Raw genomic sequence first — 16,444 nt, 5'->3', positions numbered from 1 at the left:
TCAGATCTCTGGCTATTTCCAGAAAAAATACTGAATAGAATTATATTGGTATCATGTCAGCCCCTGTGGCTTTGCGGGATGCAAGGGATTTTAAAGCCTCTCTGACTTCATCAGGGGTTACGGCGCACTCTAGAAATTCCACCTCTTTTCTCTCTAAAAACCTTTTTTGCTAGTTCCCCCTAAAAAGCCTTCCAGTTGGCCCTGTGAGGGAGAAATATCTTCCTGGTATAATGCCCCATTATACTCTTTGAAGATTGTAGTTATAGACTCAGGGGTGCTGGCCAGGCCGCCATCCTTACAGTCTATAGCCTCTATACCCTTATCTGCCTCTCTGTCGTGTACGGAGGACCAACAATCTTCCCACAGTCTCGTCATACTAATAGCTCTCCATTCGGAGTCTGGAATCTTTCAGCTAACACTTTAAAATTGTAGCTATTAATCATAGCCTTGGAAACCACCACTATTCTTTGCTGCATCTCCTGTCCACGCCCACTATCAACCTCATATGTTGCACTTACAGTTCTAAGAGCTCGACATACAACCCCCTGACCTCTTTGACCTGCTGCCTCTGGTTCTAAAAGACAAAGCCGATAGTCTCACGCCTAATTCCTACAATTAATGAGTGCCACACCACCACTCCAGAGCCACTATTTCTGTTGACTTCCAAAAGGTCTACTAGCCACTTCTCATATGTTCAATGTAACTAGTATTTAGAAGTAATTTCCTGTCAAATGTCCAATTTTGCAATGTCCTTGAGTGTCCAATGTGCAATATTTCCAAGAACAAATCAGAAAAAAACCTCAGGAGTCTCTAAATATTAGCATTGCCCACCAGCTGAAATAAAAAAAAAAAAAAGAATCCAGCCGGATGTACTTCTTGTGCAGGCGAGAAAAATACATAGAACTCGGATCTGGGGATTTTAGCCTATCCCATAAATCAACCAGCCCATGATCACTCATAAGCTGACACACTGCTCTATATATTGATGGTTTCATCCCCACGTACTGCCCTGGCTAAGTCCTGTCGCTTGCCACTTCCATATATAAATCAAGGTCACCACACACAACCGAGGTGTAGGCCACAATGCCAGTTCCACAACCAGACCATCTATAACTGCAGCTTCATCTGAATTAAAATTATAAATAGAGCATATGGTAAGACTTGACCCCGCCACATGGCATTCCACTATTGCCCATCTTCCAAGCTTATCCGTGAGACTTCATTTCACCACAAATCAATTTCTCCTGGCTAAGATTGCTATCCCCCACGCCCCTCACCACCACCTCGTGGAGGAGCCTTATATAGTGCACACCAAGAGAGAAAAGCCTGTGATCTGCAACCAATCTCTCTAGTGGCTACCTAGCGATGATTTTCGCCTTGGATTAGAGTCACGCATTGTGTATGGATTCCAGTTTAATTGGGCGTGTTTGACCTTATGTACGCCGCCAGAAATTGATTCTTTGTTTTTGTGTTTTAGCCCTTTCTGAGGGCACCCACACTTTGGATGAGTACTTACAGGCATGTTTCTCATCATTTACAGACCATTGCCACATACGCGCCATGTTGTAACAAGAGTGTGATACTCCGCTTTCCTCGTCCGGAATTTAGACCCCCATGTGGTCCGGAATTATAACCACATTCTAAGTAGGTTTTGTCTTGCTTACAAATGGGACAGTTGGTTTAAAAACTGAGTGGTCCGAGCACTAATACGGTTTTGCTTTGGTGTTCTCTCCTTCTCTATATAACAGATTATTTTCCGAAAAAAGAAAATAGGTAAATATTTGGCCGTGGTGCCTTGATGTTTGTGTAGATTACCACCGGTTGGCATGCTGGTTGAGGTTCACTCTGTCACCATGGTTTCAAAGATAGGTGTTAACTTACTCTATCACAATTTGTGAGAAGATGTCACGTGTGAGTTTCACGGTTAGATTTCCTTCTCTCTTCATCTTTTTGGATCTTTTTTTTTGGGTCTTGTTCTTACGAAATTCTAACTTAACGCTTTGGCTCGTTTTTTATCACATTTCTGTAAAGATCTGTAATATACAATTTACATGCCTAATTCTTTTATTTCCCCTTTCTCTATTTTGTTTCTTTTTGGATTGTAATTGTTGCATATCATTAATGAGAAACCCTTCTTTGTTTAAAGTTCTGGATATCAGTTGGTATTTATCATTGTTTTATTTGCACAGCCTTGAGGAAGTCGTGGGACTACATTCCCGATACGATGAAACACGTGTTGGCTGTGACTATGATGTTCCGCTCGAAAGCTTCTTGAAATAAAGAAGACAAGAAGAAGATTTCGCACATGACTCATTGTTTTGTTCTCATACTGTATTTTGCTTCTCACAGACCACAAACGTCAGAATTTAGAATATTTACGTGTGCTGAGGATTTAGAAATCAGTTATGTCAAGTTTTTGCTTACCCTTGTAGAGTGTGTGGTTTCTTTACACCTTGCAGCACCGTCATAGAAGTGAAGGTAAAAGAATGAATGTGTATTTTCTCTGAGGCGCCTAAACACCTATGACCCATACCACATATCTGTTGAAAACTGCAACCAATCTCTCTTCTTCCAATGTATATGCGTTTCTTGCTCAGAAATAAAGTCTGGCCCTATTGTTCGAAACACCTCAGCAACATTCTGCCTTTTTGTTCTGTCATTTAAACCAAATACATTGACAGTACATATGCATATTTCCTTAGCCTGCATCATTGACTTCATATGTTAAAGTGGAACCCCGGACAACATAATACCCTCCACCCAACACTGTATATTTCATTCAGCCTTGCTCGCTTGCATGCAATATGCCAGGTTTCAACATCCCTAATCAAGGACTCCAATTGATACCTCTTGTTTTTGCTCCTTTTTTTTGGATAAAGTGACCCCCCCTTACCACCCTCCAGTCCGCCCACTACCTGTTCTGCACCCTCAAGCTCCTCACCCCTCCTCCCCACTCCCCCATTCCACCCTTGTGAAGCATATAGACCCATTAATAGTAGTTTCTGCACCCTCTGCACCCTAGTCTAATGTTCCTAAAACTTTGATTATCAAAAATATTGCAGACTATAATGCAAATACAAAAAAAGGCCTTAAAAATAAAAAATAAATCCCCCCAAAAAAAATCAATGAAGTATATTATATCCGACATTGCTTCAAATCAGAATTAACACCCTACAACAATCAAAAAGTTCATTAGTTCATTAATTCACATTTTCTAACATCTCTTTGGCTTTAATTTCTGATGTAAACACATGAGTTTTATCATTCCTGATGACCTTTAACCTGGCTGGATTAATCAGGATTGCCTTTGTGCCCTTGTCCTGAAAAGGCTTAATCAACTGCCTAAGCCTCCAGCGACTCTCGACCATCACATGCCAAAAATCCTGCTTCACGACTAAGGAGCAACCATCCACGCTGCACTTGGAGTCTGGTGGAACTTTCTCGAAAACCGTCTGTCTTAAGATAAAATAAAAATTCCCCAAAAAGACCAACCTAGGTCTACATTTCTCTGTCTAATGATTCGGGGATTTCCTCGTTAACGGTCCCAGGTCCAACCCTCGAGCTTGGGGAAGGCCGTCTGAAACAGATGGACTACAAACATCCTCACGTCTTACCCTTCCAGGCCTTGCCAACCCAACGGATCCGCAGGTTATTACAACGTTGCAGATTCGCAAAGTCTCCCAGCTTCTATTCAGTATCAATCAGCTGAGTCTTATGCGCACCTCTACTTGTCCCCTCATGGCTGCTAAAGCCATCTCCAGTGCTGTGGGGGGCTACAGACACCCTTTCTGATATCGCAGAGCATGTTTTAGCGATCTTTCGTATTGCTCCCTGTTACTTCCTAGTCTAGCCCAGACTCTGCGATTATCAGCCCAAGTCTCATCTCTATGTGCCAATATGCCTTGATAAATGGCCTCTAAAGTTGGTGCTTCCACTAAGGGGCCCTGGGTTGGCTAATCTTGAAACTCCGATATACCTCGCCCTAGATACTGTGATGCTGCTGTTAAATAATACTACTTCAAATCTCCTCCAGTACCCACTACCCTTCTGCCTTTCCCAGGAATCCTTCTAGATGCTAGCTGGATATTGCCCTCAAGGGTATCACTTAAGTTGCTCAAAGTACTGCCTTTGGCCTCCCCTCCCAAAGAATCCAGATCATACGACCAGTCTGAACCACCTGACACTGAGAAAAAACACTCCGCTGTGTCGGGATCGAACAGTGTTTTTCTTATATCAGCACTCCTTTTCTTGCAATAGTTCTTATCTCTTTTTGCCCGGCATGCCATCTCAGAATTGAGAGAAACGTCTTCCAGGATTTCTCCTGCCTGTTGCCCATTCCTTTCCTCCCTCGAGATTATGGCTTTCTTGTAGCCCCTACATAGTCCCCCCCAGTCTCAACTATCAGGGTTCCACTAACCTGCTGATATTCCCCAACCATGGACTGAAATCCAGCACTGGCTGCAAGGGGGTGGCTAGACCCATACCCTTCCTGACGTGTTGTGAGGGGAGGAAGAAATAGCACTTCTCCCTGCTCATCACTCTCACTTGCTGCTTGATCGTGTCTGCAGAGTGTGGGCTCCTCTGTTCTCTGAAGAGCACCCACCCCACTTACACAAGTCTTTGCCTGTGCTCCCCACCAGATTTCTTAAAGGAAATCCGCAATAGAGGGCCTGGAGGGTCTGGGCAAGTGGAGTCGATCTTCTTCTCCAATTTGGTCATTTGTGTCCTTTTTAGCACTTGCGGAAGCTCCCAGCCAGGAGCTTCCCACATCCAATACCAGTACTACTTACTGCCAGTGCGCCGGACAGCTGAGTTTGCAGTGCCCCTGGCCTTTAACGCATCCGTACTCAAGTCTGGACTCTTTATTCCCATAAGGCACGCTGCTGCTCTCCAGGGTTGATTTCCCCTGCCACTGACCGCACCCTCAAGGAATACCAGAGCCCAAAGCAGCAGTCTCCCTGCCGCTAAGCGACCTCAGCTCCACCCGCCTACCTCTCTCAGGTGCCACAGTAATCGGCAGAAGCTGAGAACAGCTTCGGGGTAACTGCTGCGATGAGAAGGGATGATCACTGCGGTTTCAGGCACTAGTGGGATGGAGCGCTGCTCCCAGCCATTTCACACGACTGCCACCTTGCTTTGAGATCCGTAATAGTCTGACGTCTATAGAGATGTTCAGCTTGTTTTCATTAAAAATTATTTTTCTTGTGTGTCTTGATTACGGCCACTGTCAGTATTATACTTGTGGCAAAATGACTTGCTAGGGGTGCATTTAATATTTCATGCTGTGGTAGCTAATACTTTGTCTAGATGGTTTTACAATTTTGTGTTAGAATACTGATGGCTAGTATAGACTAGTTTCACAGGTGTGAGCAGTTGTACGAATGCAAATTGTTAATATGTGAGCTTGGTGATCTAACAGGCTGATTGGCGCTCAACACTAATGTAATATAAGAATATGCTTGCAGTGCTGGTAAAGAAAATGATATTGCTTCGTCTTTTTAAAAAAAATCTTCTTGGTTGAAATAATGTTTCACATTAGGACTGTTCACTCATGCATTCCCAATGTCTTATCACTTTTCATGTTGGGGGGGTCGCAGCTTGCAAAACGCTGTTGCGGAATATAATTTAATTTTCAGTGTTGCACGTGGATATATAGGTCACAATACTTTTAGAACTACAAAACTACTGTTGATGCAGTCATTTACACTCTTCCGCATTTTGAGCACAGATATGTTTTATTTATTTCCTCCTAATACGGTACTTTTCTACAAAGCCTCCTTTCTCGTGCCAGCTCCACCACCGATGTCATGGGACTGCAGCAACGGTGCCTCCATCTGCTCTGCTTTCATGACAACAAGTGCATAACCCCTCCCAGGGGCGAGCCTTCCTCCCACTTTCCGCGCCCACAAACCGTGTCCCTTTCTCCCTTTATCATTCCAGTGACAACATGATTTGGTGCATAGAAAGGCCGCAGTTTATTTAAACATAACATGGTTGTACATTTCACAATTTTATTTGGTCATTCATAAACATCCATGTTGTTGTATATCCTACATTGTCCTTGTTACATTCTTGTAGCTATTCACTTCCTGACAGCAGCACAGTCTTTGCTCAAGCTGCCCTTTTGCCAGGCCTCTGTGTTAGCGGTTCCAGGCTTCCTTTGCTACTGATTTTGTGGGCGTCCGTTAGGACCAGCCCAGGCTGCTAGTGCCATTCCGCATGCCCTGGACCCTTTGCTGGCCACTCGTCTGCTCCTCAGTGTCCCTGCATTGTGGCATTCCAAGGACCCTGCGCATGCATCTCTTCTACTCTGCCTGTGGCTGTGTGCTGTCATTCGCTCACTCAGTGCCCCTGCCGTGAGGCATCCCAAACACATGCCCTTCCAAATCCACACGGACCCCAAGACCACCCTAAGAGGCACCCTCGTCTACAGACTGCCAGGATCCCAGCTTCAATTCTGCGACTCCATCGCCGACCTCATCAGCACACACGCGCTGACCTCCACCGACTACATCTTCCTCGGAACCCTGAACTATCATCTGGAGAACAACGACAACAACTCCTCCACCCTGATCGACAACCTCGGACTAAAACAGCTTGTCACGACGCCGACCCACATCGCCGGTCACACACTTGATGCCATCTTCTCCTCAAGCCCCCACGTCACCTTCAGCCACGCCTCCAAACTCACCTGGACAGAGCACCACTGCATCCACTTCTCCTTCCGAAAACCCCCCACACACCACCGCACCCTACAGATCCCCCGCCGCTGCTGGGGCAAAGTCACTGAAGAGCAACTACAGACAAGCCTCGCACTCAACCCCCCGACCAACCCCACCAACCCCGATGACGGTGCACTCACCCTCGAACGCTGGATGAACGACTGCGCCAACACCGTAGCCCCGCTGAAAAAACCCACCAACAGAGACATCAGCAAAAGAGCCAACTGGTTCACCCCGGAACACCACGCCTCAAAGCACACCTGCCGGAAATTGGAGAACATATGGCATAGCGACAAGACGCCGGACAGCCGCGCTGTCCACAAAGACGCCATCCGCAACCACCACCACCTCATCAGGACCGCCAAAAGGACCTCCTTCACAGACCGCCTTGACAACAACGCTCACAACAGCAAGGAGCTCTTCAACATCGTGAAGGAACTCTCCAACCCCAGCTCCAGCACCATAGACATCCCGCCTTCGCAAGCCCTATGCGACTCCATCGCCACCTTCTTTCACCAAAAAATCACCAACATCCATGACAGTTTCAAACCCCGGACCCTGCGGGCCTCGTCGCACCGGACCCACCGCACCCCACCGTCCACGACTCCCTGACAACCTGGGCCAACGTGAGCATCGAGGACACAATCAAGACCATGGGCACAATCCACTCCGGATCCCCGTCCGATCCTCTCCCACACCACATCTTCAACAAAGCTGGCAATTCCATCGCACCCCACCTGCGCAACATCATCAACCTCTCCTTTGAGACCGCTACCTTCCCTGAGAACTGGAAGCACGCAGAGATCAACGCCCTACTGAAGAAACCCAAGGCGGATCCGAGCGACCTCAAGAACTTCCGGCCCATCTCCCTGCTTCCGTTCCCAGCAAAGGTCATCGAGAAGATAGTTAACATCCAGTTCACCCGTCACCTCGAAGACAACAACATCCTGGACCCCTACCAATCAGGATTCCGCAGCAACCACAGCACCGAAACCGCCCTCATCGCCACCACAGACGACATCAGGATCCTTCTCGACAACGGCGAGACGGCGGCCCTCATCCTCCTGGATCTCTCCGCCGCCTTCGACACCGTCTGCCACCACACACTACGCACGCGCTTCCAAGACGCAGGGATCCCGGAGAAGGCCCTGGAGTGGACCACCTCCTTCCTCTCCGGCAGAACTCAGAGAGTCTGCCTCCCCCTTTCCGATCCGAGGCCTCCAAGATCATCTGCGACATCCCACAGGGATCCTCCCTCAGCCCAACGCTGTTCAACGTCTACATGGCACCACTAGCACGCACCGCCCGACCTCAACATAATCTCCTACGCCGACGACACGCAGCTGATCATCTCCCTCACCAAGGACCCTCTCACCGCCAAATCCAACCTCCACCAGGGAATGAAGGCCGTTGCCGACTGGATGAAGGAGAGCCGACTTAAGCTGAACTCAGACAAGACGGAGATCCTCATCCTCGGGTCCAACCCCTCAGCATGGGACGACTCCTGGTGGCCCGCATCACTGGGGACCCCCCCCGGCCCCTACCGACCACGCACGCAACCTGGGAGTCATCCTCGACTCGAAACTCACCATGACCAAACAGGTCAACGCAGTCTCCTCCACCTGCTTCAATACCCTTCGCATGCTCCGCAAGATCTACAGATGGATCCCAACAAACACGAGGAAAACAGTCACCCAGGCCCTAGTCAGCAGCAGACTCGACTATGGAAACGCCCTCTACGACGGAGCCTCGTCCAAGCTCATCAACAGACTACAAAGAATCCAGAACGCCTCTGCACGCCTGATCTTCGACGCCACGCGCCGCGACCACTTCCCCCCCACCTGAGGAACCTGCACTGGCTCCCCGTCGACAGAAGGATCTCCTTCAAGCTCCTGATCCACGCACACAAGGCACTCCACGAAACCGGCCCAGCCAACCTCAACAGCCGACTCTCCTTCTACGTACCCAACAGGACACTCTGCTCTGCTGACCACGCCCTGGCCATGGTCCCGCGCATCCGTAGAACCACTTTCGGAGGCAGATCCTTCTCCCACCGCGCCGCCAAGACCTGGAACACCCTCCCCCTCTACTTACGACAAACCGAAGACCTACTGACCTTCAGGAGACAACTCAAGACCTGGCTTTTCGACCAGTAGCAACAGCACAACCCCCCCCCCCCCCCCGCGCCTTGAAACCCTTACCTGTAAGTGGCGCGCTTTGCAAATTTACTGATTGATTGATTTGCCTGCCAAGTCCTTTTTTGACCAGCGTAAGTGGATTATCATTTACCCTGCCCCAATGTTCACGTCCAATCGGTGTATGCAGGTAGTCCCCGGGTTCCCTTTGGCAGGGGCCACTATCTCGCGGACCCTGTAGGCCCCGAAGAACGCAAGTGCGAATCCTGCCTTGAATAGCTTAATTTCCAAGTCCCCACTGCATAGCTCCTCTAATGCGCAGTTACCGGTGTCAGGATCGTAAAAGCAATGGGCCGCCACCTATCCCCTTCTTTGTGTTGCAGTCTGCCCTAGCTTTTTATGGGTATTTTGCATAGAAAGGACCCCGTGGGATCCCTCCCTGATGCCAGTATGGTGTAGTATGCCACTGAGCTCAGGTGTGCTTGGGCCCATGATCTAGTTTTTCCGCTCTGGAATGCCCATTCTAAGAAAGCTGTCACCTCATCTTGTCCTGCCATCCCTTCCCCCTTGATGGCGGTTATGTCAGCAAATGTTGCCCAGCACCTACAATAGCGGTTTTCTGTTTTGGGGGCCAGTGCATTGTCCAACAATTTTCTTATTCAGGGTCCATTATTGCCCATAGTTCTTCCAGCACTGGCGTTATCGCCTGGTCAGCATCCGGGGCGAGTTCCCTGAACATGCCACACTGAAAACGAGAAATGGCATCCGCTATTGAGTGGTCTATTCCCGTGATGTGTCACATCCTAATGGCTATGTTTGCTTTCAGCTGGCAGTCTACTTGCTTCTGCAGTAGGTTGACCACCGCCGGGCATCTCGCTGTACCCAAGTTGATTGCCTGCACTACTGCGTGGTTGTGGGACCATAGGATTATCTGCTAGTTAACCAGTTTGTGGCCCCATATGGTGAATGCCACTACAATGTGGAATAGTTCCACCAAGGAGATGTTGCCTGAAGTCCCATTCTGATGCCAGCTGTCGGGCCATGCACCCGCTGCCCAAGCGGTCCCCAAGTTCTAGTTGGTCAGCATGCAACCATGGTTCTCGCCATATGAGGGTACCGTTAAATTTGGCCAGGAAGGTGTCCCACAGGTCCTCTTTCACCCCTTGCGTGAGGCGAACCCTGTGGTGTCTCTGTGTCATGCCCTTAGTCAGCCATGGCAGGCGTCTGGCAAAAAGGTGCCCCGCTGGGACCACTCTTGTGGCAAAGTTGAATTTCCCCAGCAGCTGCTGCATCTCACCTAGCATTGCCTTCTATTGCTGCCGTAGCTGACCTATGATTTGGTGTAGTTCCTCCACCTTCTCTGGTGATAGTTTGCAAGTCCCAGCCACTGAGTCTAGTTCTATCCCGAGGAAGGACAATTTGGTGATTGGTTCCTCGTTTTTTTCCTGTGCGAGTGGGACCCCCAATTCTTGTGCCAGACCCATAAAAAGGGGGGGGGGGGGGGGAGGTTTGCACATTCCCCTGTTCCTGCCCTACCAATGAATAGAAAGTCATCCAAGTAGTGGACCCTCCCCCCTGCAGGGTGACGTGTCCCAAGTTCCCAGCCCAAAAACCCGCTAAAGGCCTCAAAATAAGCACATGATCTGAATCAGCCCATTGGCAGACATTTGTCGTAGTAATATTCTCTGTCTAGCTGAAAACAGAGTAGGTGGTTGCTGTCTGGGTGTACCGGCAATAGGTGGAAAGCGGACTCTATGTCTGTCTTTGCCAATAGTGCCCCCTTTCCTGCTTGCCTGATCAGTTCTACTGCATCGTATACTGATGCGTATGCTACTGAGCAGCTCCCTTGATCTAACCAATCATTGATGGAATCCCCATGTGGGTTTGACAGGTGGTGTATCAACCTGAACTTGCCCGCTTCCTTTTTGGGTACCACGCCCAACAGGGAAATCATCAAGTTTTGTAGTGGGGGGGGGGGGGGGCTGGGGGGGGGGGGGAATGGGCTGGCTACTCTACCCAGCTGAACTTCTTTGTCTACCTTCTGCCTGGCCGCTTGCAGGTTGTCTCGTATTGACTTTAGTTTGAGGCTGTCCCGTGAAACCAACAGTCCTCTGTAGGGAATGGGAAAGCCCACCGTGTAACCTTCCACTAATCGCTGTCTGTCAGCCTTTTTGGGATAATGGCTTAGTAATGAAATCAGTCTACATGTTTTTATGGGAGTGGGCAGTGAGGACCCCTGACTGCCCCTCCCCCCCCTTGTGTTGTCACACCCTGCCCGCTATTTCTTTGCGTTGCCTTTGTCTCTGCCGGCACCTGTCCCTCGCGACTGTCTGCACTGTAGAGCAGGGTGGTTTCCCCCGCAGGTCCCACAGCTGTGCTTAAATCTGCAGGCATTCCCACATTTGAAATAATCTTTGTCGTATTTCCAACATGTCACCACAAGGGCTTTCCCTGCCTTGCCGCCATACTGGCTTTCTCCTTGTAACCTTGAAACGTTGTACCTGACCTACGTATCTCCCTTTGAACCCAGAGGGACGAAAATTGAATTTGCGCGTGCTGAGCCCTTCTCTGGCTGCCACCATGGGGGTCCTGAATCTCTCCATGTCTTGGCAGTCCCACTCCATCACTGGCCATGTCTGCATGTTTTCCCTAAAGCCCTCATCATATTTCAACCATGCGTCACACTGGTACTTTTGCTGCGTGTCATGTACCTTCTGCTCGTATAGAATTAAAGCTGCAGCCCTTCGGGGAAGCTTTTCTATGAACACGCATGCCAGCATCCTTAACACCCTGAACCAGTTTTCCAAGGTTCTATCTACCCGGGGCTTGCGTCTGTCCCTCCTGTCCTCATCTTTTTTGTCCTGCGTTATGAGGTCTAAGCCTGCTTTGCACACCTCCAACAATGAGAAAATATCTTTATACTCCTTTCTCCAAATCCTTTCTTTCACTGCTAGCGGGATGAGGTTTGCCAGGCCTAGGAGTGTTGTGGTGGTGGGCGGGTCCCCCGGGGAGGGGCGTATGTATTCACGTGCCAGTTCCCCCCTGGGTCCCAACCCTCACCTGCTCCCGCGCCGTCCTTCCCCCTTGTGCGGTCTCCTCATTCCACCCCCCTCATTTCTCTTCTCCCCATGTAGGCTTTCCCACCTCCCACCTGTTTTTTTCCTTAGGGACTCCTTTATTCTTTGCTCTGTGATCTGCCCCCCCCCCCCCATTGTTTTCTGCATTCCATTGGGGTCCCCCCAAATGGGGACCGCGGCCCAGGTCATTGCCACCAAGGCACACAAGCTGCGAGGTGTGCCTGCCTCTGCCCCCATGCCTCGCCCTGAAAATCTTGACGATACCCTCCCAGGCTTGTTAGCCAAGGGGGCTGGAGGGGCCAAGGCCCCTGCATTGCTAGATTGTTTACTCCCAGCTGTATCCCAAAATTCACTATTTGCCCTGCCCTCCCCTTCGCTGGACCCTCTCGCCCTTTTCCATCAATCAATCAATCAATCATAGCATTTATAAAGCGCTCTACTTACCCGTGAGGGTCTCAAGGCGCTGGGGGGTGGGGAATGTTGATACTGCTCGAAAAGCCAGGTCTTGAGGAGTCTTCTGAAGGTCAGCAGGTCTTGGGTCTGCCGTAGGTGGGTGGAGAGGGTGTTCCAGGTCTTGGCGGCGAGGTGGGAGAACGATCTGCCTCCGGAGGTCGCTATTCGGATGCGGGGGACTGTGGCGAGGGCGGCGGAGAGGAGCTGGCGGGTGGGGGGTGTCCATGCTGCCCGCCCCCTTCGCTCTGTGCATGGTGCTAACCAACATCGCTGTCGGTCGTGAAACTCTGCCCGCTGCGTGACTTTCAAGGGGCCGCCGTGCTGGCCGCAGAACCCTCATTGTCGCTACTGCTCCCTTCTGTGTCCGATCAGACAGTATTTCTGGTGGTGATGCCACTCTGTTAGCCCAGGACTCCACTCCTAGAACCGGTGCTCTTTGCCTTTAGCCCAGGGGGTGTAGTGGGCCGCCGTGGTGCCCCCTTTTGAGCTTGGCTTCTCTTGGGCCGCCATCTTGGCTGCATGCCCCTTACCTCTCGGTCGTTTAGGGGGTGGTACGGGAGCTGACACCTGCACTGGCTTTCCATTCTTCTTGTTGGCCCCACCCCCCAATATGCTCATCCATCAAGGTTTTTCCTTTGGAGGGCCACCAAAGCCCTGGCTTCATCAAGTAGTGCCTCCAGGTTTTTATCTAACTCGGACCCAGAATCCACCCGAGGCCTCTTCAGACCCTTTTGGGGGCCTTGTTGCCCCCGGCTGCCCCGCGTCTCCCAGCCATTGCTCTGTGCAGCAGTAAATCCTCAGCAAACCAGGTGAGGTGCTTGTGCCTTTAACAAAAAGGGGGAGGCTCCAATTTGCCCAGTGCTCCGTGCTCTGCTCTTCCCCCACAGCTCCGGCCAGTCACACAGATGCCGATTTCACCCAGTCAGGGGCACTGTATGTCTCCTACTGTGCCTCACGACATGTCTTGACTTCCTGCCTGCTCCCGTGTGAAAAAAACCCAGCTTTTTCCCCTCGTTTGCGGGCACTGCTGACCTTCTTCTGCCCCGCAATGCGTCTCCTTCTCCTACGCTCATCTGCAGGAGGCCCCATCTCACCTCTGGTTTCCTGGCAGCAGGGGAGGAGGCCTCCGTTGCGCAACAGACTTTACAGTTCGTGGAGCTGGACCACTGCGTTTAGTCCCGCTGCTGCTAGCCTCGTTATCCGTGGAGCTGGACTGCTCGGCTTTCTTTGCTGCCTCGATCTCCGCTCCTGCCACCGGCCAGTATTCTCCCCCCGCTGCAGCTCCCTCACTGATGCGGCTCCTACGCGCCGGGCTCTGTTGCCGGCGATCCAGGTCGTGCCAGTTGCAGCCGGTTTTCGCAGAGTGCTTGCTTTCTTCGCGATTCTGCTGCTCCGCAGGGGTCGCTCCGGGTCCTGGACAGATCTCGATCTGCAGATTTCTCGAAGCAAAAGGCGAGCTTCTCACGATGTCCTCCGTTGGCTGCAACACCAGGTATTCCGTTTTTGGCTGGGGGGTTTCAAATGCCAAACTGGGGTCCTGTGCCCCTTCTTAAACCCCCCTGGCCGCTTGCCGCCTCGGCCCCCGATTTGGGGGGGGGGGGGCAGCGGCTACCTCGGGGGTGACCAATTCGGTGCACCCCCGTTTTCACGTGCTTTATCACAGAGGGTAGGATAGGGCTCCCTCCTAAGGGTGGCTTTTGACCTGGGCCCCCATCGGGTCCGGCTGCACCATCCCTGGCCCTTGTTTCAAAATTAATTTTCTTCCAACATAACTACAATGTTGGGTCATATCTTCTACACTTACTGCAGTTTATGACAAACAACATTTATGGAAAAAGGTTGCCATTATCACTTTTTTCATTTAACATTTGAAAAAATATATATTCGAATCAAACCGCTGTAATAATCCAGAAATCATTTGACGGATTAAAAAACGGAGACTGCCAAGTTTCAAGGGTGCAGGGGTGTTGTACCAAATACTTACAACTTGATTTTACTAACACAGTGATCACAAACCCAATTTGCCATCAAGCCACCAACATTATCCACCTACTTTCTTAAGTTGAATTAGTCCCAATTAGGTTAATTTGTAATTTTACCCAGCGCTGAAGACTTGTTAAGATTGGCTGATTTCTTCAGTTAACACAAACATTACACAATCACCTCTGGGTCAGACTCGACCTCTTCAGCGGCAGGGGGAGCTGAATTGCTAGGTGCGGAATCGCTGTGGTCAGACATACCTAAAAATAAAGAGAGATTCAGCATGCATTACAATTGTCCTTTTGATGGATTGGGGGTTTAAACTGCCCAACAGGCAGAGCAAAACCGCCATAAATTACATTTTTCCTAAAAATGAAGTAAATATCTGTTCCCTGCGTGTCTCCAGAGACATAAAATACTGCTCAAATATAAAGCATCACTCACTAACATCAATACAGGTAAACTAAAAACAACTCATTCAAATCAGTCTCAGTATAACCAACGTGGTAAAGGACATTAATTGCCAAAGCACATTGGCTATGCAATGTTTCAACTTCAAGCATACAGTTTGGAGGGCTTTTGTCAATACCTATCGAGATCCGCAGGGATAGCTGACAAGGTTGTCCTCTTCTACTCCTTTCATTTTTATTAAGTTTGTAACCTCTCTATGCGGCGATTCGCATGTCGACAGCACTGAAACACTGAAAGGACAAATAATGGCGTTTCTTTATGCAGCCAATATCCTGTACAGAAGTCCGCGGGTCTACAGCAGTCTACCTTAATCACAAGCACAGCGTGCCAGCTACATACAAATGTGCAGAAGTCCTTTTATAAAGGACCAAGTCCCATCACCCACCGAAGTGGCATGCTTCATCATCTGGGACCTCCCTTACCCGCACCTGGTACGGTTAAAGAGCTACAACTCCTTTAGTTACTGTAAAAAGGAGGAGCTCAAGGATGTTTTTAATTGATGTAACTTGGAGGATATAAATCTCAAAATGAAAAAAGCTGCCAAAAGTGTAGTGAAACTAAGTGCAGTGTGTGAAAAGTGGTTTAAAATTGATTACCAATAGAAAAATATTTTATTCAATATCCAGTGGTATCAAAAGTAAAAAAGCAGGAATATTGGAGGAAAACGTGTGCACAAATAATGTAGGAACACGTCCTCTCGGGTCTACATGTTTCAGCCAACTAGCGTCTCAACAAAATGACAGTGGCTTTCTTCAGGACCATAACATAACACTACTGCAATGTGGAACACTGTGAAAAGTGAGTACAAAAGGAACGATACAACCTACACAAGTACCTGCTTATCAGGGGATATGCGGCACCGTAGGGAAGTACAATTGTCACCCGTCAATGATCGGGGAACGTCCTACACTCCTGGTAACAACTCAGGGCGTGAGGCAACGCTCTGTCCGTCGTTACCCCGGACCTTCTACCTGATTGTTCCGAGTACAATCAGGAAGAAGGTCCGGGGTAACGACGGACAGAGCATTGCCTCACGCCCTGAGTTGTTACCAGGAGTGTAGGACATTCCCCGATCATTGACGGGTGACAATTGTACTTCCCTACGGTGCCGCATATCCCCTGATAAGCAGGTACTTGTGTAGGTTGTATCGTTCCTTTTGTACTCACTTTTCACAGTGTTCCACATTGCAGTAGTGTTATGTTATGGTCCTGAAGAAAGCCACTGTCATTTTGTTGAGACGCTAGTTGGCTGAAACATGTAGACCCGAGAGGACGTGTTCTTACATTATTTGTGCACACGTTTTCCTCCAATATTCCTGCTTTTTTACTTTTGATACCACTGGATATTGAATAAAATATTTTTCTATTGGTAATCAATTTTAAACCACTTTTCACACACTGCACTTAGTTTCACTACACTTTTGGCAGCTTTTTTCATTTTGAGATTTATATCCTCCAAGTTACATCAATTAAAAACATCCTTGAGCTCCTCCTTTTTACAGTAACTAAAGGAGTTGTAGCTCTTTAACCGTACCAGGTGCGGTTAAGGGAGGTCCCAGATGATGAAGCGTGCCACTTCGGTGGGTGATGGGACTTGGTCCTTTAT

At 49.4% G+C, this 16,444-nt stretch overlaps 1 protein-coding gene across 6 annotated transcripts in view; it reads right to left on the bottom strand.

The window, feature by feature from the left end:
* Positions 1–16,444, bottom strand: part of ARFIP1 (ARF interacting protein 1) — a 441,450-nt gene that overhangs the window by 348,944 nt on the left and 76,062 nt on the right. For 2 of the 6 annotated variants that reach the window (XM_085641674.1, XM_085641679.1), the window contains exon 2: positions 14,551–14,627. The exons of 2 other annotated variants lie outside the window; for them this stretch is intronic. In XM_085641674.1, coding sequence (XP_085497800.1) covers positions 14,551–14,625 — 75 coding nt within the window. In that variant the 5' untranslated portion in view covers positions 14,626–14,627. Of the gene's footprint in view, positions 1–14,440; positions 14,628–16,444 lie in introns of all 6 variants that reach the window. 2 more of the 6 variants (XM_085641676.1, XM_085641677.1) reach the window with 2 other exon arrangements.

This window comes from Triturus cristatus, chromosome 2_2 (assembly GCF_964204655.1).
Source record: "Triturus cristatus chromosome 2_2, aTriCri1.1, whole genome shotgun sequence".
Taxonomy (NCBI): domain Eukaryota; kingdom Metazoa; phylum Chordata; class Amphibia; order Caudata; family Salamandridae; genus Triturus; species Triturus cristatus.
Note: the sequence above shows the minus strand (reverse complement) of the source record. Positions and strands in the feature narration are given on the sequence as shown.